We start from the raw sequence: 26,479 nt of genomic DNA, 5'->3' as shown, positions 1-26,479 counted from the left end.
CTTCACGAATATTTATGGAAGCTCTGTGTTCCCTGCAGTGGGAGTTGAGCCGTGAGCGACCCAGCTGCAGCCGCTGCCTTTCCAAGCCAGCGCGTCCCTCAGCTGAGCCGGTGATGGGGCCGAGTCCCCAGCAATCGGTCTGGACCAGTGCAGCGGCCTCCTCCCTGTCCCCAGCTCCTACAGTCGCTTCCCCCACAAGCGGCCAGAAGGGATCCTGTGCACACCTAGTAAGTCAGATCACACTCAGCCTCCGCTCAGAACTCCATCATGGTTGCCATCTCCCTGAAAGTCCACGGGGCCCTATATTATCCTCCACCCCACACACACCTGTGAGCTCATCTCCTATTGCTATCTCCCTCACTCCCTCTCCCACCGCACTGGCCTCCTGGCTCGTCCTCACCCACACCAGGCACGCTCCGACCTCAGGGCCTTTGCACTGGCCATTTCCCCTGCCTGAAATGTTCTTCCCTCCCGGACCCCACATTTCAAGGTGTTTACTCAGATGTTACCTTCTCCATGAAAGTGTCATCCTGAGCACTTTATGTCCCCATTCTCTGTACTTATTCTCTTCTTAGCATTTACCACCTTATTGTCTCCCTCCTGACTAGAATGCGAACCCCATGAGACAGGGCTTCTCGGGCTTTTCATTGCTGTAGTCCCAGAGCTTAGAACAGGGCTGGGCACACAGCACTCACTCAATAAATATGTGTTGGATGAATGAGTGAACAGGCTGAATTTAACTTAGAAATAGTGGTCTCGAGGGACCACTCTGAAGAGGTGACATTGGAGCTGAAAACTGAAAGAGCCAGGAATGCAGAGAGAGGGGAGAATATCCCAAATGGAGGAAACAGCCTGAGCAAAGGCCCTGAGGTAGAAAAGAGCTTCCTATTTTCAGGCATTGAGAGGCCAGTGAGGCTGGAAAAGCAAGCAGAGAGAAAAGTGTGAGATGCTGGACCAATGGCTTCCTGTCACACTTAAAACCAAACTCCTTACCTTGGCCACAAGGTACCTTTGGCTCCGTGTTCTCTCTCTAACCTCATTTCCTTCCGCTCTACCCTTCCCTCACTCCACTTGAGACACCTTGTCCTCTTTTTGTTCCCCAAACACGTCAGGGGCTTTTGTACTTGGTGTTCCCATCGCCTGACACTTGGCGAGAACCCAGATATTTACATTCTCCAGTATCTCTACACAGGATACTAACTATAAAGGCAGCATAGTGGCTTTACAGCGGAGAAACCTGACACCACCTTAACCAAGGGGTCGGTCACCACCAGTAATGGGAGAGATCATATCATGTGCCTCCTGATAGGATGCACTGAAAAGGGCACATCATTTCTGGGAATTTCTGCCAAAAACAGCATGAATATAACCACGAAGAAACATCCGGCAACAATCCCGAACGGAGGGGCAGTTCTGCAGAATAACTGCCCTCCCTGCAAGTGTCAAGCCTGACAGCTGAATGCAGCTTGTGAGCCTGGACGGAGTCTCTAGCCAGGAAGTTTTTCTTTCGTATACAAGGACATTAGTGTGACCATTTCAGTGTTGACATCCTGGTCTTGATGACTGGGCTGCAGCTCTGTAAGAGAATGTTCTTGTTATAGGATATATAAATATGGAGGAGGAGGAGGGAGGGAACTGTAAAACACCCAGGAGAACCTGTGTGAGGGGGAGATGAGAATATTTTGTACTTTTTCTAAATAAATACATTGAGATTTAGGAGAAGTTGCAGAGTTCTCATATACCCCATTTTGTCTCATTCAAGGAACCAACAAGGATATGTTATTAAAGTCCATGCTTTATTAAGACTTCCTGACTTTTTACCTAATGTCCTCTCTGTTCCAGGATCCCATTCAGGATACATTACAGTCTTCACGTCTCCTAAGGCTTTTCTTGGCTCTGACAGTTTCTCAGGCTTGTCTCGTTTTGAACAACCTGGCCAGTTTCGAGAACTAGTGGTCAGGTATTTCGTAGAATGTCTCTCAGTTGGGATTTGCCTGTTTCCTTTCTCAGAATGGGGAAATCCATTTTGGGGAAGGTCACAGAGGTGAAGTACCACGGTAACGGCAGCGGGTCAGACACATAACTGCCAACGCACCTCATTGCCGCTGACACTGACCTCGCTCACCAGCTGGTGTGTTTGTCAGCCTCTTCCTCCTTCTTAAACTGTCCTTTTTGAAAGAAGGCTCTTTGTAGTCCCACATCTGAAGAGTTGGGGTTGTGTCCCCCTCCTTGAAGGCAGAGTAGCTACAGAAATTATCTGGAATTCTGTAGAGATGTCTCTTCTCATTTATCATTTATTAGTACAGACTCATTTTATACTTTGGGTATAACCCAATGCTATGCTATTTACTTTGCTCCAGTTGCTTTCGGCTTTGGCCACTGGGCGCTGTGCCCCTTAGCCCTTCGGTCCCTTTCCATGCCCCCATCAGTGAGGTGTTTTTTTTTTTTTTTTTTTAGCAGGTCCTTACTTCTGGGTGTTACAAGATGCTCCAGGCTCATCTTATGTAGTTCTTGCTCCAGTTCTAGCAACACCTAAGCACTATTTTTAAAAGTTTCAAAGTTTTATACCCATCTGCCATTATTTCAAAATCAAAGTTAAAAATATGTGAATCACTACACTTGTTTGGAAAGCTATCTGACACGTATTAAAATGCAGCAACCCTGGGATGTAGGCCACCACAAACAATGCTCAAGCATGGTAAAGATGGATTAAGGTTTATTACAGTACTGTTCGTAGCAAGAAAAAAATAAAGGCAGGACAGCAACATCCCTGAGGAGTCCCCTAAACGCTGAAAAGTAGCTAAAAGAGGATCTCATCTTACCAATGACCCCACACACCTATGAATGCACACGTGTTGGCAGGAGTGTGAGTACGAGGTGGCTGGATACAGCCCAGGGGCTTGGCACAACTAACGGGGAGAAAAGACAGGCAAAAAAAGAAGAGACCAGCCTTTTTACAATGCCACCTCAGAGGTAACCTGAGTACTAGAATAAGCACAGAGGTAACCTGAGGACTAGAATAAGCACTCAAGGCCTGGGATCTGCTGATTTTTATTTTCTTCCACATACTTTGTGTTGCTTGTGTTATTCACACACACAACCAAAACATGTGAATTTTCCACATGCACGTAACAGGACAGATTACTCACAAATTTTAGTTTTTCTAATAGGTGAAATTTTATTATTAAAACTCTTCCACCTAAAACTCTTTGGGGAACGTTCTACAGAAATAAAAAGTACCACTACATCTAAGGACAGACATTCAACGGAGGGAGGCAGCAGGTTGCTGGCAGGAGCCCATCTGTGGAACGTGGCACGAGCGCTCGCAGAGCGAGTACCAGACACAGAGCCAGGGACAACGCGACGTGGGAAAGACTCCAGTACGGTCACCTCGGGGCTGCGACTAGGAGAGTAAAAATCTTTTCTTTATAAGCCTCTCTATGGTTTATCTTATGCCCACGAGGTCACATTTGTGTCATTAAATAAAGTCCATATGAAATTAGGAAAGAAAATGCCCAATTCTTGGCTGTGCTGATGCAGATGTCCATCAACTGCGTTCAGCTTTTCTGTCCCCCTCACCTAAGATCTCAGACTCCACGTGTGCAGCCCTAATCGCTTCTCGCAAAACTGGACATTGAATTCACCTGTGCCCAGCAGGGCAGCCCTGGTCCCAGCATCCGGGGGAAGTGATTCGAGCGTGGGAATGCCACGCTAAAGGGGACAGCTGTCACGGGACTCTCAGAGTTGTGAGGGCTGTGACCCACCCTGAGGTGCTCCCAGCTGACAGTCACCACTTGTATTAGTGACGCCGCTCTAGGGCCTAAGGGCCATGGGAAGTGAATGTGCTCCCTCAGCTCACTGCCCGCCTTGAGTGACACCTCGCACCTTCCTTGTTCAGAGCCACCAACCCTCCCACACCAGGCCCTCCACCCCACCTCGTTCTGCCTAAGCAGCCTGAAGGCCTGGGATGGTCTCTGTCCACCACACAGCCACCCCAGGCCCAGGGAGCCCTCCCAAACTTCTCAGCAGTTTCCACCCCCAGCAGCCCTCTCCCTCTCCCTCTCCGCCTGAGCTCGACGACACCCCCGCCCCAGATGCTCCCTCCACCTGCTTCCCCCTCGGGGCTTGATGGGCCCACCTGACCGAGCAGTGGGAGCAGGAGGCGGCTGGCGCCAGGGGCCAGCTGCAAGCAAAGGCCCAGGATGGTGGCCCCAGTCTGAAACGCGTGTCTTTATTGCTTGTACCGTACAAATACAAGGAATGGGGAAGGGCCAGTGGGGAGGAGGGAGAATTGTCAGATAAATGACATACGCACACAAAGAGGAAGAGACCCCCCACACACCAAGCAACCCCCCACCCCAAGATGTCTCTCTGTGAACTATCTAGTACAGGAGGTGGTGGGGCGGGGGGGAGGAGATCGAAGCCACAAAAACTACCTTCCAAACACCTGGAGATGTTGGTGGGAAGGGGGGGAGGGACAGGGCAGCAAGTGACCCTCAGGTGTGGCTCCCCAGCTAGGCCAACACCCCTCCCTGGGGATGAAATGCTCGGGCCAGGGACTGGTGCCGAACCCACACACAGCACCCACACTCGAGGCTGGGACACACTTGCCCTCACACACACATACCCAACACACACGCACGCACACCCCCCGTGTGCATCTGTGTCCCAGATGCACAGGGCCGCCTACACACAGTCCGAGGCACACTCATGAGTGCCCAGAGCACTGACACGTTCACTTTAAGGCTGCAAAATGTGGGGATGAGAAAGGGGGAGGGGGTGAGGTGGCCTGGAGCCTCCCTTCTCACAGGCCCCACCCCCCCTCCCCGTACATACTGGAGACACCACCCCCATCCCCTCCTTGACCCGAGTCCATGGGGCCCAATACTGTCTCGGTGCGAGATGTGTAACAGCTGAGGCTGCTGCCGCTCCGCCCCAGGCAGAGAGAAGGGACGATCCCGGCCCCCGTCCTCCAAGGGGCCAGGGCCAGGCCCGGGTCCAGCGGGAGGTAAGGCCAGCTGGAAGGAAGCCCTGGTAAGGCACGGGGCTGGGGGGCGGGGGAGGCCACCCCCAAATGTTCCTCCTGCCTCGTCCGCAGGGCCAGAGAGCAGCGTGGGGCGTGGAGGGGGCAGCGCCCCCCCCCTCCCGGGCCCCAGCCGCATGAGAAAGCCCTAGACCTCTGTTCCTGCAGCTCCCAAAGGCCGTGCCTGTCCCTAGACATTATTGCTTTTCTGCCCCCATGGGGGGAGGCGGCTTGGCAACCCCCTCTCCAGGCCACTTGGAGCCTAACGGCCAGCTTGGAAGGCAGCCCCACGATGCTGTCCCGTCCACCAGGTGGCCCAGCAGAAGGCAGCCTCCGAGGGCGGCAGCAGCGCAGAGGCAGGCTGCCTGTGGGCGCCCGGCCAGAAATCCAGGCAGGTCCCCCACTCCACCTTCGCCCTTCACTGGGGCTTGTGCTGATTAAAAACGGAATCCCCCAGCCACCCACAAGCCGGGTCCTGGGGCAGGTGGCGGAGTCTCCCTAGTCCTGGTCCGGGCACAGAGATGAGGACAGGACGGATCCTGAAGGCAGGGCTGCTGGGTCCGCTGAGGGGAGTCTGGCAGAGGGCTGAAGAAAAAACTGGAAATGGGGGTGAGGGGGTGACGGATGGAGATGCAAACGAAAAAGGCAAAAGTTAAAAAAAAAAAAAAAAAAGGACAAAGCCCCGGCGGTGATGGCAGCCGTGCGTGTGTCCTATGGCGGCGTCAGCGGCGGGCAGGCAGCACTGCTCACTCGCGGATGCTGGCCGAGTAGGAGAACTGGGGGAAGTGGGTCCGCTGGTCCATGTCGAGCGAGCCCAGGCTGTCATCTGCGGGGGTCAGTGGAGGTGGATTGGGGAGAATCGGCCTGCAGAGGGCCGAGCACCCCGCTTGGATTCCCGGGGTTGGGGGCAGAGGGGGACCAGCCCCAGCAAGGACTGCAGGCAGACCACAGTATGAACCCCCAGCTGGTGAGGCATCCATGAGACTTCCTCCCTGACAGAGGCCCCCAGGCCGGAGCCCCGCCCCCAGAGCTGTTCACTCAGTCTCCTGAGTGCCAACCAGCCTCTCCTCCCCACCCACATCTCGGTTCACCAGGGTGGTCCACTGCAGCCCACCCAGATCTCTACAGACCAGCCCCTGACCTGGTCACCACTCTGTCCCCAACAATCCTCCAACCACATGCAGCCGAAGGTCCTTCTAAAGTTCTCATGCAACCTGCCCCCTCCTCTACACAAAACTCTTCTATGGCTCCACACGCAAGTGCCCACTCCTCCCAGTGGTCCCCAAGATCCTACTGCTCTGGCCCCCAAGCCCTCTCCCCTTCCCTCCACCTACTCTGACCTCTGCAATGCTCGCATTTCTGGGCATCCCATATGCCATTCCTTCTCCCAGGAATGTGTCTCAGCTGCCATGTCTCCTCCGCCAGGAAGTCCTATCTGACCACAGGCTGAGTCAGGCATCTGCTCTGGGTTTCCCCAGTCTCTGTGCCCCTACACGCTAGCCCTGTCACCCACCTGGACTGGGAGCTCCCTGAGGGAGCTCTCCATCACTGCTGCGTCTCCAGCAGAGCCCAGCACTTGGCAGCTGAGTAAGAACTCAAAACAGCTGCAGGGTCAATGAACCAATCCAGCCCCAAAGACCTGGGCAACTTGGAAAGATGACTGTGGAGCTGCCATCTCAGCACTGACAGTTTCTCAAGGGTCACCTGCCCTGACCTCTGTCCCGACCTCTGGAATGTGATATAGCCAATGGCTCTTGGTGACCCTAACTTTTGCAGGCGACCCAACAGCAAAAGCCCCGTGAGCTTCCTCCTAGAGAACTGGGTCAGGAGCAGAATCACGACCCCAACACACATACACCAACCCCTGGCCAAGCCCAGTGGGTTCGGGGCCTCAGACACTCACAGCGGTCCGGGGGTGTGATTGTGATGGACTGGGCGGTGAACTCGTCATCGAAGTACCTTGTGTCAACCTCAGACGTGACCTGAGGTTTGAAGGGTGGCAGGAGCTGCAGAGAGGAAGAGCCCAGGCTCAGGACCCGGAGGATGGGAGGCCCCGGCCAAGGTCCCCCACGGGCGGCAGGCGGTGATGCTCACCTTCTTCTGAACCACGTCCTGCCAGTTGATGCTGAGAAAGAACCTGTGCTCCATCACCTCCTTGGCATCACTGGGCCCCCCGCCAAGCCTGGGCAGAGATGGCCATGAGCACCCGCCTCCCGAGACCGCCGGGTTTTGGGGGACAGGCTTTCAGTGCAGGTCTTTAATGGCTCTGTCCTGGCCACTTCACAGAGGAGGAGAGCGAAGCGGGAGAGCGCTCCCGTGCCCAGGGGCAGAGTAGGAGACAGCGGCCTGGCCCTGGTCCGGAATGCGAGCTGAGAGGCCACCTCACGTCCTGGCTCTGCCACATATGACCCTAGGCCAGGCACAGGGCTGCTCTGCTCCACAGTGTCCCCATAAAACAAGCAGCGTAGGCAGAGGGTAAGACCAGGCCTGGCCCTACGGGAGTGTCCCTCAAGGGCCAGCTACAGGGGCTGTTATCAGCGGTAGTGTGGGGACAACACACGCCACACAAGCATGAGCGAATGTGCCTGTGGACACTGCCCCTCCAGGCCGAGGGGACAGTGGCAGCAAGTGGCGCTGGGCTGGGCAGGGCAGACTCTGGCCCTCACCTCTGCTTCGGGTCCTTCTTGAGCAGCCCAGCAAGCAGGGCCTTGGCCTCGGGGCCGAGCGTGCGCGGGAAGCGGATCTCCTCCATGAGGATGAGCTCGAACAGGCGCTCGTGGTCCTGGTTGTAGAAGGGCAGGCGGCCGCAAAGCATCTCGTACATGACCACGCCCAGCCCCCACCAGTCCACTGCCCGGCCGTAGTCGTTGTCCTCCAGCACCTGGCAGGGAGGGGCCGTGAGGGGCCAGGCCCACACTCTGGGGCCCAGGAGCCGACAGGGGCCCAGGGACAAGCGGGAACTAGGCCCCACCTGGAGCTGAGGAGGGTGACCAAAGGAATCAGAGCATCTGGGCAGGGGAAATGCACGGTCCCAGGGCCCCACCTCCCTTGGCCTCACAAGCCCCTGGGACCTCCAGCCCCAAGCACCTCAGGTGCCAGGTATTCCGGGGTCCCGCAGAAGGTTTTCATGGTGGCCCCGTCACTGATGCCCTCTTTGCACAGACCAAAGTCAGTGATCTTGATGTGGCCATCTTTGTCCAGCATGAGGTTTTCCAGCTGTAGGAAAAGTCAGTGCATCAGGAACATGTCCTGCCCGGGCTTCCTGCCAGCCCCGAGACCCCAGATGCCCAGACCTGCCCTGGAGGGGGCTGTGGCCTGGGGTGGCAGCTGTCACACCAGAGGCTCCAGGCTGGGCCATGGGGCATACCCCCGGCACAGGGTTAAGCCCTCACCTTCTGCGACTCAGAGGGAGGCCAGCCGCCAACAGCCCCCCGGCGCCCGGCTGCCCTCCAGAGAAGCCGGAGAGAAGCAGGGCAGAGAGAGGTGGAGCCAGGCCCTGCCCAAGCCATCTCCCCCACTGAGCTGCAGTTGTCCAACTCTGAATGTGAGGGACACCATCTTTTTCTATTTTTTACTAAACTTCATACAAATGGGCAATTTAACTGGCTTCTGTATGACCTCCCTTGGGTGAGGAGAGAACATCACCAGCCCCTCGGACCCACGCACCCGCTCCGTGCGAAGATCCACCCCCTGCCTGACAGAGAAACCACCTTCCTCCCTGCTCTTCCTTGCAGCTTCTCCCACCTACGCGTACACCTATAATCGACAGATTCGTGCTGTATCCTGGCTTTCCCTGTCGACCTCAGCCCGTGAGCTATGTCCGTGGACTTTGTTCTCTCTGAAAACTATGCAAACCCCAGAGTGCGAACACAGCGCATGACTTGATCCTTTCTGAGCAGCGGGCAGCCGGGCTGCTTCCAGTCTGGGGTTAGTGTGGAAAGTGCTAAGAGCATGTCAGTCCTGATGTGCACATGGCTAGGGCACAATGGCTGGCTCACAGGGCACCCCTATGTTCATGGTGGTGGATTCTGCCAGAGCATCTTCTAAAGTGCTGGTACCAATGTACACCCTCCGGCTGCACAGGAGCGTCTGTCTGCTCGTAAGAGGCTCAGAAGGGCCCTCGCCAGGAGGCGACCGCGTGCTACCTTGATGTCACGGTAAACCACGTCCCGCGAGTGCAGGTACTCCAGGGCCGAGACGATCTCTGCGCCGTAGAAGCGGGCCCGCTCCTCCGTGAAGACGCGCTCCCGGGACAGGTGGAAGAACAGCTGCCAAAGGAGGGGGCGGGGGAGGAATGATGGGACCCTTCCCAGTGACCTGGTGACACCTGCTCCATCAACCGGCAAGTGACAGCGAGAAGGACCAAGTGAGGGGCGATGAGAGTTCCCGTGAGAAAAAAAATGAGCAAGGGATGAAGAGTAAAGGGCTGACAGCAGGCACCAAGGGGAAAGCAAGGGGAGATGACATGAAGGGACGGTGAATGAGAACGTGACAGCGAGAAAGCAGAGGAACACAAGTCACGAGCAAGTGCCACCAGCTGTGAGACCAAATGGGCTGAAACCCACAATCGTGAGCCAGCGAGCTACATCTGCCATCTGCACGAGAGAGAAAGGTGTGAGGGACCGGATCAGGTGACAGCGAGTGACTCGTCAGGGCTCGGAGAGCAGAGGACTGGCACGCGCTCTTTGCAGGGATGTCCCCTCTCCACACCTCCCTGTGCCTCAGTCTGTACCCTGCCCACCAACCCACTAGCTGTGTGAACCTGGACAAGGCCCTTGACCCCTCTGAGCCCGTTGCCCCACCTGCAAATGGGAAGACGACACCTGCCTCGAGGTGCGGGAGGGTGGAAGGTGCGGACAGCCGGGAGGCTCCCTCCGCCCCCTCCGTCTGGCCGCCACACTCACCCTCGGGAAGGAGACACACAGAAAGCGGGGGCGGCTCACCTCGCCGCCGTTGGCGTACTCCATCACAAAGCACAGGCGGTCGTGGGTCTGGAAGGCGTACTTCAGCGCCTGTGGGGAAGAGAGGGAGCCAGGGCGCTGCCGACTCTGCTGGACACGGCCACCTTGGCCCGCCATGGGAGTCAGGCAGCTGGGGTTCAAACTGCAGTTCGCCTTTCGGGGTATGTGAATGAGCTCGCAGCTCTGAAGGCCAGGAGTTACTGTGCTGAGCAATCCTGTCCTCTGCCTTCACGAAGCCTCCGAGAGGCAGGGCCAGGGGGGAAGACTGCATTCTGAGCAACTAGAGCTGTTCCATACCTCCTTACCCTTCCTATGTTAGTCAAATGTGTTAAACTCATGCATGCACACTCCCCACTTCCCACACCACCACACACATACACACCACACTCACACACCTGCGCCACTGCACTACCTGGCTGCCACGCTTCATGCACTCACACACGCACTCACACCATACTCCACACCACACACACCACATACCACACACCACTTGCCAATTCACACGCCACCACACACCACGGCCACACGCCTGCGCACCACACACGTTTTTTTTTTTCTTCACACACCACACACCATACACCACACACACCACACACCATACACCCCATACACACAATACCCACCACACACACACCACCCCACACACACACACAATCTCACCACACACACACACCACACACACAATACCTAGGTTTGCTGGCTGGGAGCTGAAGGTAGATCCGGAGCTGACCCCAGAGACGGGATGGGTAAGTGATCTGCCAACAAAGAATAGTTCTCAAACTGTGCCTACAGAGCCTTATATAAGGTTCCTCAGAGGACCCTTGGGTGACCCCTCTGCTCACAACCACTCTATTGTTCTCTGTCTTCTACATGGAAGTACTTCGTCAGATTCCATCTGAACAAGGGCCATGGCTTAACAGGACACCTGGATAGCAACTGAGCTACAGAAACAACCCACAAGACATCCTCGGCCAGTCCATTTAACTGATGGCTGCTGGCCTTGCTGGAGACTACGGCCCAAAGAGGTGTCTGCTCAGCCTATAGAGTGACAGGCAGCATGATGATATACATCTGCTTCTAGGAGTACATTTTAAAACAAAAACAAATAATGCTCCCACTTCAACCAGCTGGGCTAAGTGCCTCAAACTCATAAAGACAGTAGCCATGCTCTTGGGGCCATCCTGCAATGTGACTTCATCAGTCAGCTGAGGCGCAGACACGAATCTACTGTCTGTGAAGAAGCTGCCACTCCAAGGGTCTTGGTTCAGGCCACCTGGGGAGCCCAGGAACACCTGGCCCCAGGCGCCTGGCCGACACTGGTCTGTGCTTCATAGAGACAGGGTTGGGCTCACTGTAAGCTCTGCCTGAAGGTGCTGGCCTGGCAGCCCCCTGCACAGCACACAGGCGTGAGGGGAGTACCACTCACAGTGAGGAATGGGTGTCTGGTATTCTGGAGGACTCGGCTCTCGGTGACCGTGTGGGCGACTTCATCCTGTAGACAGAGGCTGGGTGAGGAGCTGGTGGGCAACACCATGCCTGCCCACCGCCCTGCAACCTGAGGGGTGAGGGGCGATGTCCCAGTGAAGAGCCGTGCCACTCCTCGCCGAAGTGCAGAGGGCAAACGGCAGGCGTGGCACGCTACCCTCCACGACCCCTAACGAAGTAACGGACCCAAGCGAAGACACTGCGTGCTCACTCTCAAAACCACAAGGTGAGACGGTGATGGGGACTTTATGATGAAGGAATCGGGCTGTCACCTCCCGAACCCACCGGCCAATTTTAACATCCCTAAGGGGGGACGAGCAGACATCACAAGAGCCCTGAGGTGATGCCACAGGCCCTGGGAGTCGCCACCCAGCAATGCTCTTGCTGGAAGAGGGACCTAGACCTAGCATCGGGGCTCTAGGCTGTGGGGCAGTGGTTCTGAGTGTGTGGGCCCCATGCTGGCAGCATCGGCCACGCCTGAGAACTTGGGAGAAATGCAAGTTCTCGGGCCCTTTCCTGGACCCACTGGAAACTCGAGGGTGGGCCCAGCAGCAGCGTCACAGGCCCTCCCGACACCAACAGGGGCTCAGCTCTGGTGTCAGGCACAGCAATCACCCGGAGAGCACCAAACAATCTGGAACCACCTGCAGACCCGGACACTGGCTCTCCTCCAGGTCCAGTCTGTCCCCAGGAGACATTCGGTAATAATGGCATTTTTGATTGTCACAACTCAAGGGAAGGGGAAGGGTGCTACTGGCTTTAGCGGGTTGAGGCCAAGGACACTGCTACACATCCTATAGTGCACAGGACAGACCATGACACAGAACAGTGTGGCCCAAACTGTCAACAGCACTGAGTCTGAGAAACCCTGCTCTGGACCAGTGACATCGGGGTTGTTCATTTTGTTGGATATGATCACAGTGCCACGATTACAGTCTTTAAAATCTTCGCTTGTTAAAGATCGTGTCTGAGTATGTGTGGGTAGCTTATATGCTATCTAAAACACGCCTGACAGTATTCCAGAACAAAAAGGCGGAAGGCAGAGCTGATGAAACAGGATACTGAGACTGGCCAAATGTTAACGGGTGAAGCTGGGTGATGGCTACATGGGAGTCCCTTATATTTATTTTTCTTTGAAAAATTTTATGTATGTTAGGAATTTTCCATTTTAAAACTTTAAGAGAAGAAGAGAATAGAATTCCATTCCTGGCCCAGCCTCCTACTGAGACACCCTGCCCCAAGCCCCGACCCTGGAGCCACCTTTCAGGCTCTGACTCGGGGAGGCCCCAGTCGGACTCTCTCCTCCGCCCTCCCTGGGCACCTGGAGGGAGGGGTGGGGTGCAGCAGGCAGGCCGGCTCTCTCCGGGCCTCGGGCGCGCCTTCTCTGACCGGTGCCTTACAGGACTGAGCCCAGGGGATGGGTTTGGTGTGGAAACGAGATGTTGGCAGCAGAAGACACGGGTAAGTGTCCTGGCCCTGTGCGCAGCGCCCGCCCCCAGCGGCGACCAGGCGGCCCGGGAGCCCCCACCTTGGCGATGATGACCTCCTTCCGCAGGATCTTCATGGCGTAGTAGCGGCCGCTGGCCTTCTCTCGCACCAGAATGACTTTGCCAAAGGTGCCCTTGCCAAGGAGCTTGAGATAGTCGAAGTCATTCATGGTCTGCCAGGGACAGAGAGAAAGTAGGGCCGGCAGCACTTGGCATGTAGCCCGTGGGAGAAAATTTTCACAAAGAAAAAGGAAAATCAAAGGACTCTGCTGCCAGAACGCTCGGGCAGGGCAGGAAGGCAGGCTCCGGGCGGCTCCCCACCAAGCGGCCCTCCCAGGCACGGGCCCTGGGAGGGCGCCGATGCGGGGCTGGCAAGGTCTTGGCAACCTTTGGGGGTGAGGCTGTCCCTCACGCCGTGGACACAGGGCAGCCCTGGGGCATCTGCACCCTGGCGTCGCCCATCCTACGGGGCAGTCATGGGCCGGGCTGGGCCCCTGCACACTCTGTGGAGACCAAGGCCCGGAGCGGGGAAGGGTGCTCACAAACTAGCAACCTCTACCCCCTGGCCACTTGTCACCCCAAGCACTTACCACCTTGGCCCGTGCCTTGCTAACTGCCACTTCCATCTCCTCGGCCGCTGAAGAGTCACTAGGGGAGCCACACTTGTAGTCCATGGGGTCTTCACCCGGGCCCCGCTGCTTGAGGCTGTTGGCCACCATCTGGATGGCCTGCATCCATTCCTCCCTGTGTGAGACACAGCAAGGGAGCCATGAGTCCCAGGCAGCCTGGGCCTCGGGGCAGGAAGGGCTCAGCCCCACCCCTCCAATGGACAAGCAAATGACCAAACACCTTTGGGCATTTTGGCAAGATCTGTCTCAGCTGGGGAGAGCTGATGGGACCAGACTGAAACTTTACAGACTCTCTGAGTGAGAGAGGGCAAGAGTGGAATAAGGACAGGGACCATCTATGTCCCAGAAGTGGCCCGGCCTGAGGGCCACTTGAAGTCAGACAGCAATTAAATGGTCAGAGAGGGGTGACCACCTTTGTTCTCAGCCCCTCGAAAATGAGCCCCCACCCTGAGCCTTGCGTGAGAAAGAGACAGTGCTCTGAATTCCTCCAGCTCAAGCTCCCAATGTTTCGTAAAAGAAAACCAAGAGTAAAAGGAAGCATTCGTTAGCCAGAGAAGCGGAAAATCTTACAAGGCAAGAGTTGCTGACATGGCTCTGAGGTCAGGACCAGGGGTTCTCGTAGGACAGGGCCAGCGAAGGAAAGGTGGCGGACAGGGACACAGGTCCCAGGAGAAGGGAGCCTGCTTTAAGAACAATACGCTAGTTCTGTCACAGCCATGATTTAGAACTCATGGGGAAGAGGCTGCTTCCGATACTTATAAGCTGTTCTGTTTGGAGAGAGACAGAAGTAAAAGTGACCAGAAACCAAAAATACATATAGATGTAGAAGGCTGAATGACATTAAATTGTCCATACCTCCCATTTCTGACCCACCACACAATTTTTTAAGTGGTTCAACCCAATATCTGTTGAACCCTCTAGAGATTTTGCTTATGTCTATAAAATAGCCACATAAACAGTGGGAAAAATAAAACATTCTCTAGGAGTGAGAAAATTCAGAGCACAGCAGGCCACCTCCCAAATCACAGTGATTTAAAGAAGCTCCAGAGAGCGCTGCATCTTCCAGAATCGCCACGGGCCCCGGGCAGCAGGTGCTACAACTCTGCACTCCTGAGGCACTGGGATCACGCAGGGAGCAAGTGGCCAGGCCAAAGCTGAGGCTGGACCGCCCTCGAGTCTCCACTTCTGCATGTACCAAAGAGCACTAGCACTGGCTGCCAACTCCCCCGCCCCCACAGCTGACAATCTGCATATAACTTAGACTCCCCCAAAACTTAACTACTAATTGCCTAATGATCGGAAGCCTTACCGATAACGTAAACTGCTGATTAATACATACTTTGTATGCTATACGTATCATAGACTACTGTATTCTTATAATAAAGTAAACCAAAGAAAAGAAAATGTTTTTAAGAAAATCCTAAGGAAGGGAAAATACATTTACAGTATTGAGAAAAATCCAGGTGTAAGTGGACTCGCGCAGTTCAAACCCGTGTTGTTCAAGGGTCAACCGTGCTTCTGTGATCCATCGGCCCCATGATGCATGGGATACTGCTTTTTCTTGGTGTTATGTAAGACTGTGGTGTGTCTTCAGGTGACGGCATCCTAGACCGACAGCAACAGTACTGAGCTCAAAGGGCAGTCTGGGGTGGAGAGGAGACATTATGCTGCCGAGAGAAAGAATGAGGCAGCTATGTGTGGACACAGAATGATCTGAGGTGTACGAAGTGAGAAAGGGCAGGTACAGAACAGCACAGTCGTCATGCCACCGAAGTCAGGAACAAAGGGAATCTACGCGCACGCGCACGCGCTCATGTAAGCACGAGCGCCTCTGGAAGGATGCTCCTGACACAGGGGAACTGGACTCAGGGGCGAAGGGCAGTCTCATTCCACCATCCTCTGGTAACAAACACGCACAGGGCACTCATCCCTCCCCTGCATTACAGATGGGGAAACTGAGGCACGGGTTAAAACACAAAATTCCCCTGAACAAGCCCGATCCTGTCTGATCTCGAAGCTAAGCAGGGTCGGGCCTGGTTAGTACTTGGATGGGAGACCACCTAGAACGATCAGGTGCTGTAGGCGTAAAAAATAAGCTGACAAAGTCCTTGCAATCTGTGAGGTCAACCAAAGATTGCCTCACCTAAAATTAATTAATTAATTAATTAAAAAAAAAAATTCAAGGAAACATGGTGGTTACTCCAAGCCTGGTATCTGGAACCACAGGGCCTTGGATATTCTGGGCCTGGGGGCAGGGCCATCCTTGCTTAGCTCCAAGGTTTGCTGAGCCAGGCAGCAACCAAGCTCCAAGGCCCCAGTTCACACACAGAAGCCCCACCTCTCAAAGTGGCCTCACGTGCACAAGAGCGTGCTTCCTCAGACAGACGCATGAACACTGCAAGCACAAACGTCAAGTGCTGGCACAATGGCCCTCCCTAGGCCAAACAGAGTCTGGGGGACCCGTAACCCATGTACGTCAGGCCCACGAGGACAGGGATTTTTGTCTGTTCATACACAGTGGGCCCAGCACACAGGCAGGTACTTGAGAGGTATCTGGGGGAGGGGGAGGCAGCTGGAGTCCACATGGCCCCAGGCCTGGTACACTGAGGCCCAGTGCACAACCAGGCAGAGTGGAACTGGCCTCTTCCCTCCCTGACCCAATGCCTCAGGCAGGCCATTTCTCAACTTGTTTTACCCTGTGCCTCTTTGGAACCAACTGCAATATAAATCCCTATGCCTACATTAATATTCCTGTTTTTCAAAAAATGTGGGTGGGGGCACATCCCATGATTTGCTTTATTAGATCGTAACTGTCCTCTTAGAAATATCAAAATGCTGACTGGGTGTGAGACCATGAATTTTCTTTTAAAAAATCACCAATCTCCTAAGAGACACACTGAATATATTTAAAAAAAAAAAAAAGGAACTGTCACATGAAAAAATCAAGTTGCAGACCAAGATGCATAGTATGCTCTCGTCTTTGTTTATAAGGGAGAACACAGACAGTGCATCAACACTGGCCTGAATAAATGACGGTGCCCCACACCACAGGACCTGGAGTGGCCTCTCTGGGCCGCAGGGCTGCTGAAAAGGAACACAGGCTCCAGTGCCACACTGGCTGGGGCCCAAGTGGCAACTCCACCACCTTGGCAAGCTCGCCCCTCCCAGTCCATCCCACTCTTCAGTCGACTGGGGACACTAAGACACTGGAGAGCTGCTGTGTGCAAAGCACCACACGCAGAGAGAGCGCTCAACTTTTAGAAGCTGGAAAAGACACCGAGCAGGGCCTAGGCTTACCCCGCCCACCCCGATTCAGGTGCCCAGCCCCGCAGGGAGTCTGAGGGGATGCAGAAGTCTGGTTGAGGGTAAATGGGGCTCTCCCAACGCCTCACAAGCCCCCATCCTGTTCCAACTGGACCGAGGTTACAAGGTTGCAGCACTCAGAATTCAGAGAAAAAGCAAGGGCCTCGGTCCAAGATGCTCCTTGAGGGTTTGCAACATAGTGTGTGGGGCAGAGGGGAGCCCCTGCCCAGAGTGGACATTCCTTCTGCCCCCCAAGGGAGAGCCCCCAGGGAACCCAACCTCTTCCTCCAAAAAAACAGGAGAAAAACACCAGCTCCAGACACCATCTCACTCCATTTCCCTCAGGAGCACAGGATGGGGAGCGGGTGTGCCTCTAATGTGGAAACTGAGGCACACGGAGGAGCACACAGCGGTCCCTGAGCATGAGGTCCAGGAGGATCAAGCAGGCGCTCTCCCAGGAAGGCGCAGGGAGTGAGGACCAGCACGCCACGGAGCCGGGAGCAGAGCAAGGAAAAGCCGCCCTTTGAGAGTTCTGTCCAGGGCCCCCGTCCGAGAGGGACTCCCCTCGACAGACCACAACACAAATGCCTCCACTCACGAGGGTGCACTCTGTTTTTTAAACCCCTGCTCTTACCTGCGAAGGCATTTTAAAATTTCGAAGACAACAATTTACCTCACGTAAGATGGCCAGATGCTTCACGTGAGGTAACCCCTCAAGTTCTCTGACAACTCTACAAAGTAGGTACTGTCAGCCACCTCCTCCTATAAACTGAGACAAGAGAGGCTGATGTCTGCCCAGTTACACAGCCAGCAGAGGCCTAGGGACCCAGGTGTCCCTACTGTCCCCAAAGCACTTCTCCCAGCAGGAGCCTTCCTATTCCTCACTTGGGCTCTGGCACCAGGGAAGACACATTTGGGGGGTACCACGCCCCCGCAAGCAGCACGAGGCCAAGTACAGCACAGGCTCAGGAGCTGGGAGGCAGGGCCTGGAGCTCAGCTCTGCTGCAAACTGGCCACGGGGGCCCTGAGCAGCTGCACTTCCCCAGCGTCTGCGCCCCAGTGCGCTGGGTAGCCAAGAGCACAGACTGGCCTGGCGTGAATCTTAACTCTGCCCCTGCTGGAGGCAACATTGGGGAGGTGGTTTAACGTTCCTGTGCCACAGCTGGCTGACACGTGGAGCAGCGACCACGGGGTGATGTCAGGGTGAAACGCAACACCAGACACAGAGCACTCGGGGCAGTGCCTGGCACAGGGCGAGTACCTCCAAGGGAGGCTGTGAGAATTCGCCCGGCCGCCCGGCCACCCGGCCAGCAGCGCGCCCCGCGTGCCTTCCGAGCACGGCATCGGCCCTGCCCTGCTCTGCGCATCGAGGCTGCAGCAGGAAAACAGCCCCATGGAGCACCCGGCCTGACAGAGAAGACGAGTGCAGCGACTGGACAGAGAAGCCCCTGCCCAGAGGGTGGTGGGGAAGGACTCTCCAGGGAGTGGAGTGTAAGCCAGGACCTGAAAGATGCCCCTGGAACACAAACCACCCCAGTGCCGGAAACAGGCAGTGAGATGAGATGGAGGGAAGGCGACAGCCATGAAGAGTGCCGGGAGGGAGAGGGACCAGGCAGCTGAACAGCACAGCGCAGGTCCAAACAGGAGGGAGCCTGGGGTGCCTGCAGAGGGCTCAGGGGTACAACATGGCTGGATCCGGCAGAGAGGGGAACAGAGGAGATGAGCCGGGGGCGGGGGGGGCGGGGGGGTGTATGGGCCAGGCCCAGACCACACCCAATGCCACGTGCCACTATGTTAGGGATTTCCATCTTAACATCGCGGGAAGTCACTCCCAGGGTTTGTGCAGGGGAGACAGGGTCCGATTTGATTGAAGTCAGCAGCTGCTGTGTGGGGTATGGACGGGGAAGCGAGAGGAAGCGTGAGGAGACTGTGCGGTCCTAGGGCAGGAGGCGCTGGTGGCAGAGCAGATGAAGGGGAGGAAAGGTGCCAACAGGCAGGACGCACGGGGCGGCCGCGACCCGCGCTCCCGCATTCCGCCTTCGTTCCGCACACAGCCCGGGAGCTGAGCCCCGCGGAGAGGCGCGGCCAGTCTGACTCCAGAGCCTGGGCCCCAGCCTGGGGTACCCACCGAGCATGGCTGAACACACCTAGAGGGAAGCCCGTGAACCAGAGGCGGCGGGGCCGCCCTCAGCACACAGGCCAGGTACCAGCTGACTGCGAGTCTGATGGCAGATGCAGGGACCTTTCCCTCTAACCAGGGCCCGCCTCTGACCCAGAAGGTATTTACAGCAGGAGGGCATCTGAGGGCCCCCTCTGGTCACGGACGCCCTCAGATGGGCTGCTGGCTGATCCAAGCCCAGCCCCGCCTGGTGGGGAAAACCCAGGCCCCTCAGGTCTTTCTCTCATCCTACGACCCCCTGTGCCTCGTTTCACTATCACTATCCCTGTTTGACAGATGAGGAACTACCCCCGAGAAATGCTGTGAGGGTAAAACGAGTTAATATATGTAAAGATCTTAAAACAGGGAGAATTCATTTTAATTATTCTTTTACTCATTCAACAAACATTTACTGAACACCTAAAATAAACAGAAATGCGACACCTGAAAGATAGGTGTTATAAAGAAAAATAAAGCAAGGCGAGGGTAACAAACAGAGTCATGGGGGTGGAGCAGGACACTCCAAGGTGGCATCTGACCAGAGACCTCGTGAAGTTACGGAGAGAACCGGAATGCCATCTGCGGGAAGAGGATTCTAAGCAAAGGGAATAGCGAGTGCAAAGGTCCTGAGGTAGAAAGTGTATCTGGCACGTTTTAAGGAACAGCACGGCGACTGGTGTGGCTCAAGTAAGGGAACTAGTGGTACAAACTGGTTCTGAGGAGAAGGCCAGATCACGTGGGACTTTGGGGAATATGGCAGATTTTGGAGTTTACTCCAAAGTGGGACTGAAAGGCCACTCAGAGTTCTAAGTAGAGAAATTATGTGATAAGGTTTACATTAAAAAGTGCTAATACAATGGGCTATTAAGTACATCTGCCAAAACCAGAAGTCTGCAAACTTCTCCTGTAAAGGGCCAAACAGTAAATATTTTAGATTTTGCAGGTCATAAGGTATCTGTCACAACAACTCAGTTCTGCCATAATAGGGAAAAAGCAACCATGGGTGTGGCTGTGTTTCAATAAAACTTTATTTACAAAACAGGAAGCCGGACAGTAGTTTGCAAACCATGCTCCAGACTTAATTTCAGATTTACAGGAAATATAGGCACAGAAGAACAAAGTAAACTGTGCCAAAAGGCAGTAGCATGACACATCTACAGTGTGGAATGTTCTACAAGACAACCTGGCTTATCCAAAAAAATCAGCGTTATGGGGGACAGGGAGACAAAGGACTGACGAGATTAAAATGAGCCAAAGAGACAACACGTACCTTGAGTAAATGCTGGTGTGCAAAACAACACCTTGAGGACAACTGGGGAAATTCAAGTATGGCGTGGCTATGGGGAGAATGTTAGTAAATACACCTTATAAAGAATCACCTCAAGTGATACCACCACCACATTTCTGTAGGAGGAAGTCCTCATTCTTAGGAGATGCCTGCCGACGCATTATAGAGGTTAAGTATCATGAATATGAGCAGAAGTTCAAGATCTAGCATAAAATACAGCAGATGAGGACAATGCAGGAAATGCTGAACTGCCGAATGGAGGTGCAGGAACCTGGACGTTCACTACACTAAATGCACGTCGGAAACCGGCTGGCAGGGCGGAGGGTCAAGGGATCCTCCTACTGTCCGGGAGGGCGATTGGGTTAGGTAAGAGAGGCTACCGGAAGCCCAGTGAGTGGGCTGCTACAGCACCTAGGCAAGAACCGGTCACCAGTGTGGTCTATCCGCCCTTGGCCCCCAACCTCCCACCCCAACCCCGCCTTCCCTGGGCTTGAGAGCCTCCGTGGCCCAGGGCAGTGAGGGGCAGTGAAGACAGCCCAGAGCTGGGTCTCTGGCCCACGCCGCCCTGGGGTCGGTCTCAGAGCAGTCCCAGCAGACTTCTCTCCAGCGGCAGCAGCAGGCGCCCAGAAAAGGTGGAAGGTGGGGCTCTCCAGCCCCTCCAGTTTAGGAAAGGGACTCTTCCCCACACTGAAGGGCACGGTATCTCACTAAAATGGAAACCCATGTGGGCCTCTGGCCTACTAAAACCCTCTGCCGGCTCCCACTACTCCTCTTCCAGGCTTACACACAGTGTGCCAGGTACTGGTGAATCAAGGGCTTCCTGTTTGTCATCCCCTTGAATCTTTAGCAACCCTGTGACAAACCCGAACTGATTCACTGTCTGCCAAGCTCCGTGGGGATCTCCATCTGGAGTCCAGGCCCCGGCTGAGCTCGCCAGCATCAAGGTTCTCCACACGCAACCCCCTGCCCCGGTTCTAAAACCCCTGGCCATTGATTCTTTGATGACACAAAACCCTGTGTGGTCCCTGGAATAACGACTGCCTCATCCTTGGGCCTCTTATATGCTGTCCCCTTTTCCTGGAGTCACCTTCTCCTTCCTACTTCTGTGGCCAACTCCTACCTGTACATCAGAACTCAATCCAATACCCGATCCTATGCACCTACTGGTCTAAATCCGCTCTGACTGGCGGTCTATGTTTTGGTCTCCAGTTTTCAACCGAGCACCAAACATTTCAGCTGGCCTAAGATAGCAATTCTGTTCCCCTCGGTGGGGCGAGCATATGTTGAACCCCGGGAAGGCATGCAACAATAATTACAGTACGGACTGTGCTAACACGTCCTATGACACTGTTTTGCATGTGCTCTAGAAATGCACTGTCCAACACGGCAGCCACTAGCCATATGTAGCTGTTTAAATTTCATTAAATAAAATAAAAGAATTCCATACCTCAGCTGCACTAACAACAGTGCAAACGCTCGGCAGGTGCATGTGACTAATGGCCACCCTCTCGGGTACTACGAGTATAAAACATTCCTGTCACGGCACCGTTTTAGGGTTCTCCAGGTGGTCAGCGGAATCCTTGCCCCACAGATAAGCTAAAGGAATGTTTCTCAAAGAGAGGCCCAAAGGGACAAAGTGGGGGGAAAATATTTGACACTCATCCAAAGGACTAAGCTCCCTAATCTATAGTTTTCAGAAATAAATAAGAAAAAGACTACCAAATAGAAAAAGAGACAAAGGATCTGAACAGATAGTTCAGAAGCAGAAACCAGCATGGCCTTTGAACATATAAAAGGATTCTCGAACTCACCCGGAAATAAAAGGCCAATTAAAAGCCACTCTGAGGTGCCATTTCCCACTGATCAGATTGGTAAAAATCTACATGTTTGAAAACACAAAGCTGTGTGGACACTCAGACATGGCCTAGAAAACATTTCTCCACATTACAAATGCATATTCCCTGAAACCAACCCAGCAATCCTCCATCTACGAATTCATCTTACGGATTTACCAGCATCTATGTCAATGAGGCAAACACAGGTCCAGCACTGCAGCACTGTTCGTAACGAGCCAAATGCTGGAAACGATCGCAGTCACCAGCCACAAAGAACCACTCTACAAACCTGGGAATATTCATGTGCGGCTGTTTTAAAAAAACCAGCAGCAGCACTCTACATATCAGAGCAGGAAGATTCCCCAAGATACATACAGTAAGAAAGCAAGTTCGAAATAGTTTGTGTGCAATGCTACATCTTTTGTGTAAAAAAACAAACAAACGAACAAAAAACTCACAAGGGGAGTAGGGCGCAGAAGTCTGGATTTGAACGAGCCTTTCCCTGCAGAAAGCAGCCCTTGCAGGGCACATGAGAGGAGTGGTCACCTCGGGGGTGGAAGGTGGGGCAAAGCCCGAGTGAAGCACCCACCAGACGCCTGCTTACACTGTTCAGGTTTTGAACTAGGAGAATCTGTATCAGCCCTTCTGATTATGACAGTGAATCCTAGGCCATCTGCCTCACAATCAACAGAGATGCTCATTACAAATACAGCTCTCGGACCCTCCACCGATCCATGAAGTTGCTCTGAGCTGCTACCAAGCTCCGCCTGAGATTCCAAGGCACCCTCCAGTCCTCAAACCGTAGTGGGGTCTGCACACTGAGAACCCCGGCTCCTCCCAGCTCCAGCTGGGGAGACCCCACACCAGAGGGCTGAGACAGGAAGCAGCCAGGCAGGGCCCAGGGGAGTCTGCGCATGTGCACCCCTTGCCCTCACTGGGCCTGGCCACCCTCACAGTGCAGCCACGCAGAGTGCAGACTCGCCTCTCATCTGGAGAGTCCACGTGGAAGGTCCTCTCGATGACTGTGGTCCACTGCAGGCAGCGTATGACAAAGGTGTTGGGCCGTGGTCTTTCCGTCTTCATCAGCTGACATTCTGCAAGCAAAAGGACAGAGGGAAGGTTGAGGGGACAGCCCTTCTACCTGCAGCTCACATTCCCCGAGCCACCTCCTATGTGCCAGCCCCACATCAGATGGTGTTGGGGACACGTGAGTGACTGAGACAGCCCTGGACTTGCCCCCGTAAGGCTAGAGATGCAGTGTGTGTGTGTGGATGGGGAACGGACCACTAGACAGCTTAGCATCAGGGCAGTGATGGGGGGAAGCCCAGGCGGACCTCTCAGAGAAAGAGGCATCTGTGCCCTGAGCCCTGACAGAAGAGAGAATGTGGCCAGTCAGGCAGAAAGGTGCATCTTGTCCAGAGCCTAGAAGTGCCAGAGACGCCCCGCACACTCAGGAAATGTCAAGTTTTGCTCTAGGTGTGAGAAGAGACAGGCTGGAGAGGCAGGCAGGGACCGCCCTGCATGGCTCGGGAGCATGGGGAAGGATCTAGACTTTGTCTGAAAGCAAGAGGGAGCTACGGAAGGCTTAAATAGGGAAGGGATGTGAACAGATGCAGACAGTCCTCTGGCTGCCATGCAGAGTGAGAGAGAAGAGAGGCTGGGAGCCCAGGGAGGAGCCCAGGGAGGAGCCCAGGGATCCACCAAGAGTAGAGCCGCGGGGAGGGTAGGCGAGGGCAGACAGACATGCCAGAGGGGAGGCAGAGAGAGGCACCTAGGATGAGGCTAAAGCCTATGGACCAGGGGGCTATAAGACCCTCCCCCAGATGGAGACAGGGAGTAGGAGAAGGTTGGGGAGAGGGGGGAGACTATAAGGCCCGTTTGGAACATGGTGGGTGTAAGGAACCTAGAGGACACCCAGAGAGCAACGTGCAGAGAGCTGCCCAGGGCAGGCTGGCCGTTCAGGTGAGAAGCCAGGGCTGGGAGCAGCCATGTCGGAGTCCCCAGCACAAGGGGAAAGCAACCAGGCCCAGGCTTTAAGAGGGGACTGGGGCTGGATCCCAGCGAGAACAGGTGGGAGCAGACTGGGCAAGACTCCGGAGCAGGGAGCTTGTGGGAGAGGACAGCGGTCGGCTGAGGAGTGGCAGTGGAGACGCGAGCGTCTCGGTCATGTTCTTAAGAGATGGGATACCGAGGATACGGTGATGTGGTGACCAACCAGGTCAGCAAGGAAGGAAGGAAGCAGGGGGTCAGAGGCAGGACTGTGGTTCCGCAAGGCCCAGGCAACGGCTTTGGGCCTGCCAAGCTTTCACTGGCCAGGGTCCAGCTGGAAGGCACTACTCGGATACCGGAGAGACGGAGGACATGAGGTCAGCCCTGCCGTCAGCTGGAGGGAGGCCACGGCTGCCTCCAGGTTAGAGAGGGGGAGAAACGGGCTGTTAGCAGAGCGCAGAGGCATCTGACACCAGCCAGAACCCCAGGGCCCGACCAGCAACAGCAGCTAGAACCACAGAGGCAGTGCTGCCTGGGGACGGGAGGAGGGCTGGGGAACACCTGGCTTCTCCCTGCTTCCCACGATCCCTCATCCACCGGCACAGCCCCGGGGCCCACCTAACACACGGGTAGAGCAGCAGCAGGACGGGGAACAGGGCACACAGGCCCTGGTCAGGCCCACAACGCAAGAACAGCTGACCCCATGTGCCCCCAAGACTTGCCACCGTCCTCTGAACACCCGCCCACTTCAAGACGCACCTGCAACGGAGAAGTTGTTTAGCGGGGGCAGTGTCTGGTCGGGGGCTTCGGGTCGTTCCTTATAGCCAATGAAGGAGCCATCACTCTTCAGCAGGAAATACCGCGGCCTCCAGGTCTTGATGTATTCACCTGAACCAAGAAGGGGGTGGGGACAAAGGGCAGGACAGGCAGCTCAGCGTGACAGTGCTGCACAGGGGGCACGGGGCAGGAGAAGGGTGGATGAGAGGCTGGGCAGGAAGTGCCTCTCCCAGAGAAACCCTCAGGCGGCCCCTGCTGACGCAGGCGAGGCGCCCGGCTGGGCCCAGTGATTCAGAGGTCATGCCTGGCAGTCAGGTGCCTACTGAAGTGCCCCAGGGCACCAGTTGCCTCAGCGTGTGGCCAGCAGCAAGCCATCCTTGCCAGCACATGGCCCAGTCCCAGGAGAGGCCCAGGCTTTCAAACATACATGCCCTGTGGCCCTGTGAGGCCAAATCCCATGGGCTAGTATTCACCAGTGCAGCCGTGCAGGTAGATCAAATGTCAAAACACTGTGCCAGGCCGGGTATAACTGTTGCTCTGACCTTCAAGTGTCCCTTGACCCCTTCCATTTGTTCTAACCATGAATATCCAAGCACCCTGTGTACTTAACACACATGCACACACACACACGCACACACGCACACACACACACAGTTACAAGAACCCACTCCTCAGAGAGCTGCTAAGAATTAAAATGAGGTGGAGTGCAAAACAGGTGAAGGGAATTAAAGGTACAAACTTCTAGTGACAAAATAAGTAAGTCACAGGGATGTGAAGTACAGCATAGGGGATTATTAGTCAATGACATTGTAATAACTCTGTATGGTGACACATGTAACTAGACTTATCATGGGGAACATTTCATAATTATCAAATCGCTATGACGTACACCTGAAACTAACAGGATACTATACGTCAATGACATGTCGATAAAATGAATAAATAAAATTTTTAGAAAATCAATAAAATAAAATACTATTTAAGTTCTCAAAAAAAGAGATGGTGAAATAAAAACTTGTACGTAAATGTCCATGGCAGCATTAGTCATAAAAGTAAAAAGTGAAAACAGCCCAAAAGTCCATCAACTAATGAGTGAGTAAACAAACTGTGGTATATCCATACAACAGAATATTATTAGATCATGAAAAGAAACAAAGCATGGATGCTATAGCATGGATGAACCATAATTCATGTAAGTTAAAACAGTTTGTTGCAAAGGACCACAAATTAGATGAGTCCATTCATATAAAATGTCCAGACTAGGCAAATCTGCAGACATGAACAGTAGATTAGCATTCGCCTGGGGGAGGGTGGGGAGGGAAAGAAGTGAGGGCAGGCAGCCAGGTGTGAGAGTGCCTCGCAAGGGGCACCTGGGTAGAAGGAGGGTGGAGGAGAGGGCGGGCAGGAGAGCAGCAGTGAAATGTGCTAAAATTGACTGTGGTGACAAGATGCACAACTTCACTTCTCGGAGTCTTTGTTTCCTATTATAAAGATATCCATTAACTGCTTATGATGATGATGATAATGACCATGACGATGATTAG

At 54.6% G+C, this 26,479-nt stretch overlaps 1 protein-coding gene across 4 annotated transcripts in view; it reads right to left on the bottom strand.

Moving 5' to 3' along the window:
* Positions 1-4,210: 4,210 nt before the first annotated feature.
* The window catches only part of AKT2 (AKT serine/threonine kinase 2), a 46,248-nt gene continuing 23,979 nt past the window's right edge, over positions 4,211-26,479 (bottom strand). For 2 of the 4 annotated variants that reach the window (XM_039853953.1, XM_039853944.1), the window contains exons 2-13: positions 24,918-25,046; positions 23,152-23,263; positions 13,547-13,700; positions 12,998-13,129; positions 11,411-11,476; positions 9,967-10,035; positions 9,169-9,291; positions 8,111-8,239; positions 7,690-7,904; positions 7,118-7,205; positions 6,927-7,029; positions 4,211-5,849 (exon numbers count right to left, since the gene is read on the bottom strand). In XM_039853953.1, coding sequence (XP_039709887.1) covers positions 5,770-5,849; positions 6,927-7,029; positions 7,118-7,205; positions 7,690-7,904; positions 8,111-8,239; positions 9,169-9,291; positions 9,967-10,035; positions 11,411-11,476; positions 12,998-13,129; positions 13,547-13,700; positions 23,152-23,252 — 1,260 coding nt within the window. In that variant the 5' untranslated portion in view covers positions 23,253-23,263; positions 24,918-25,046 and the 3' untranslated portion in view covers positions 4,211-5,769. Of the gene's footprint in view, positions 5,850-5,881; positions 6,459-6,926; positions 7,030-7,117; positions 7,206-7,689; positions 7,905-8,110; positions 8,240-9,168; positions 9,292-9,966; positions 10,036-11,410; positions 11,477-12,997; positions 13,130-13,546; positions 13,701-23,151; positions 23,264-24,917; positions 25,047-26,479 lie in introns of those variants that run through there. The other 2 variants (XM_039853964.1, XM_039853974.1) reach the window with 2 other exon arrangements.

Source organism: Pteropus medius, unplaced genomic scaffold, assembly GCF_902729225.1.
Source record: "Pteropus medius unplaced genomic scaffold, Ma_sr-lr_union100, whole genome shotgun sequence".
NCBI classification, from domain to species: Eukaryota; Metazoa; Chordata; class Mammalia; order Chiroptera; family Pteropodidae; genus Pteropus; species Pteropus medius.
This window is presented reverse-complemented; position numbering and strand designations above follow the sequence as displayed.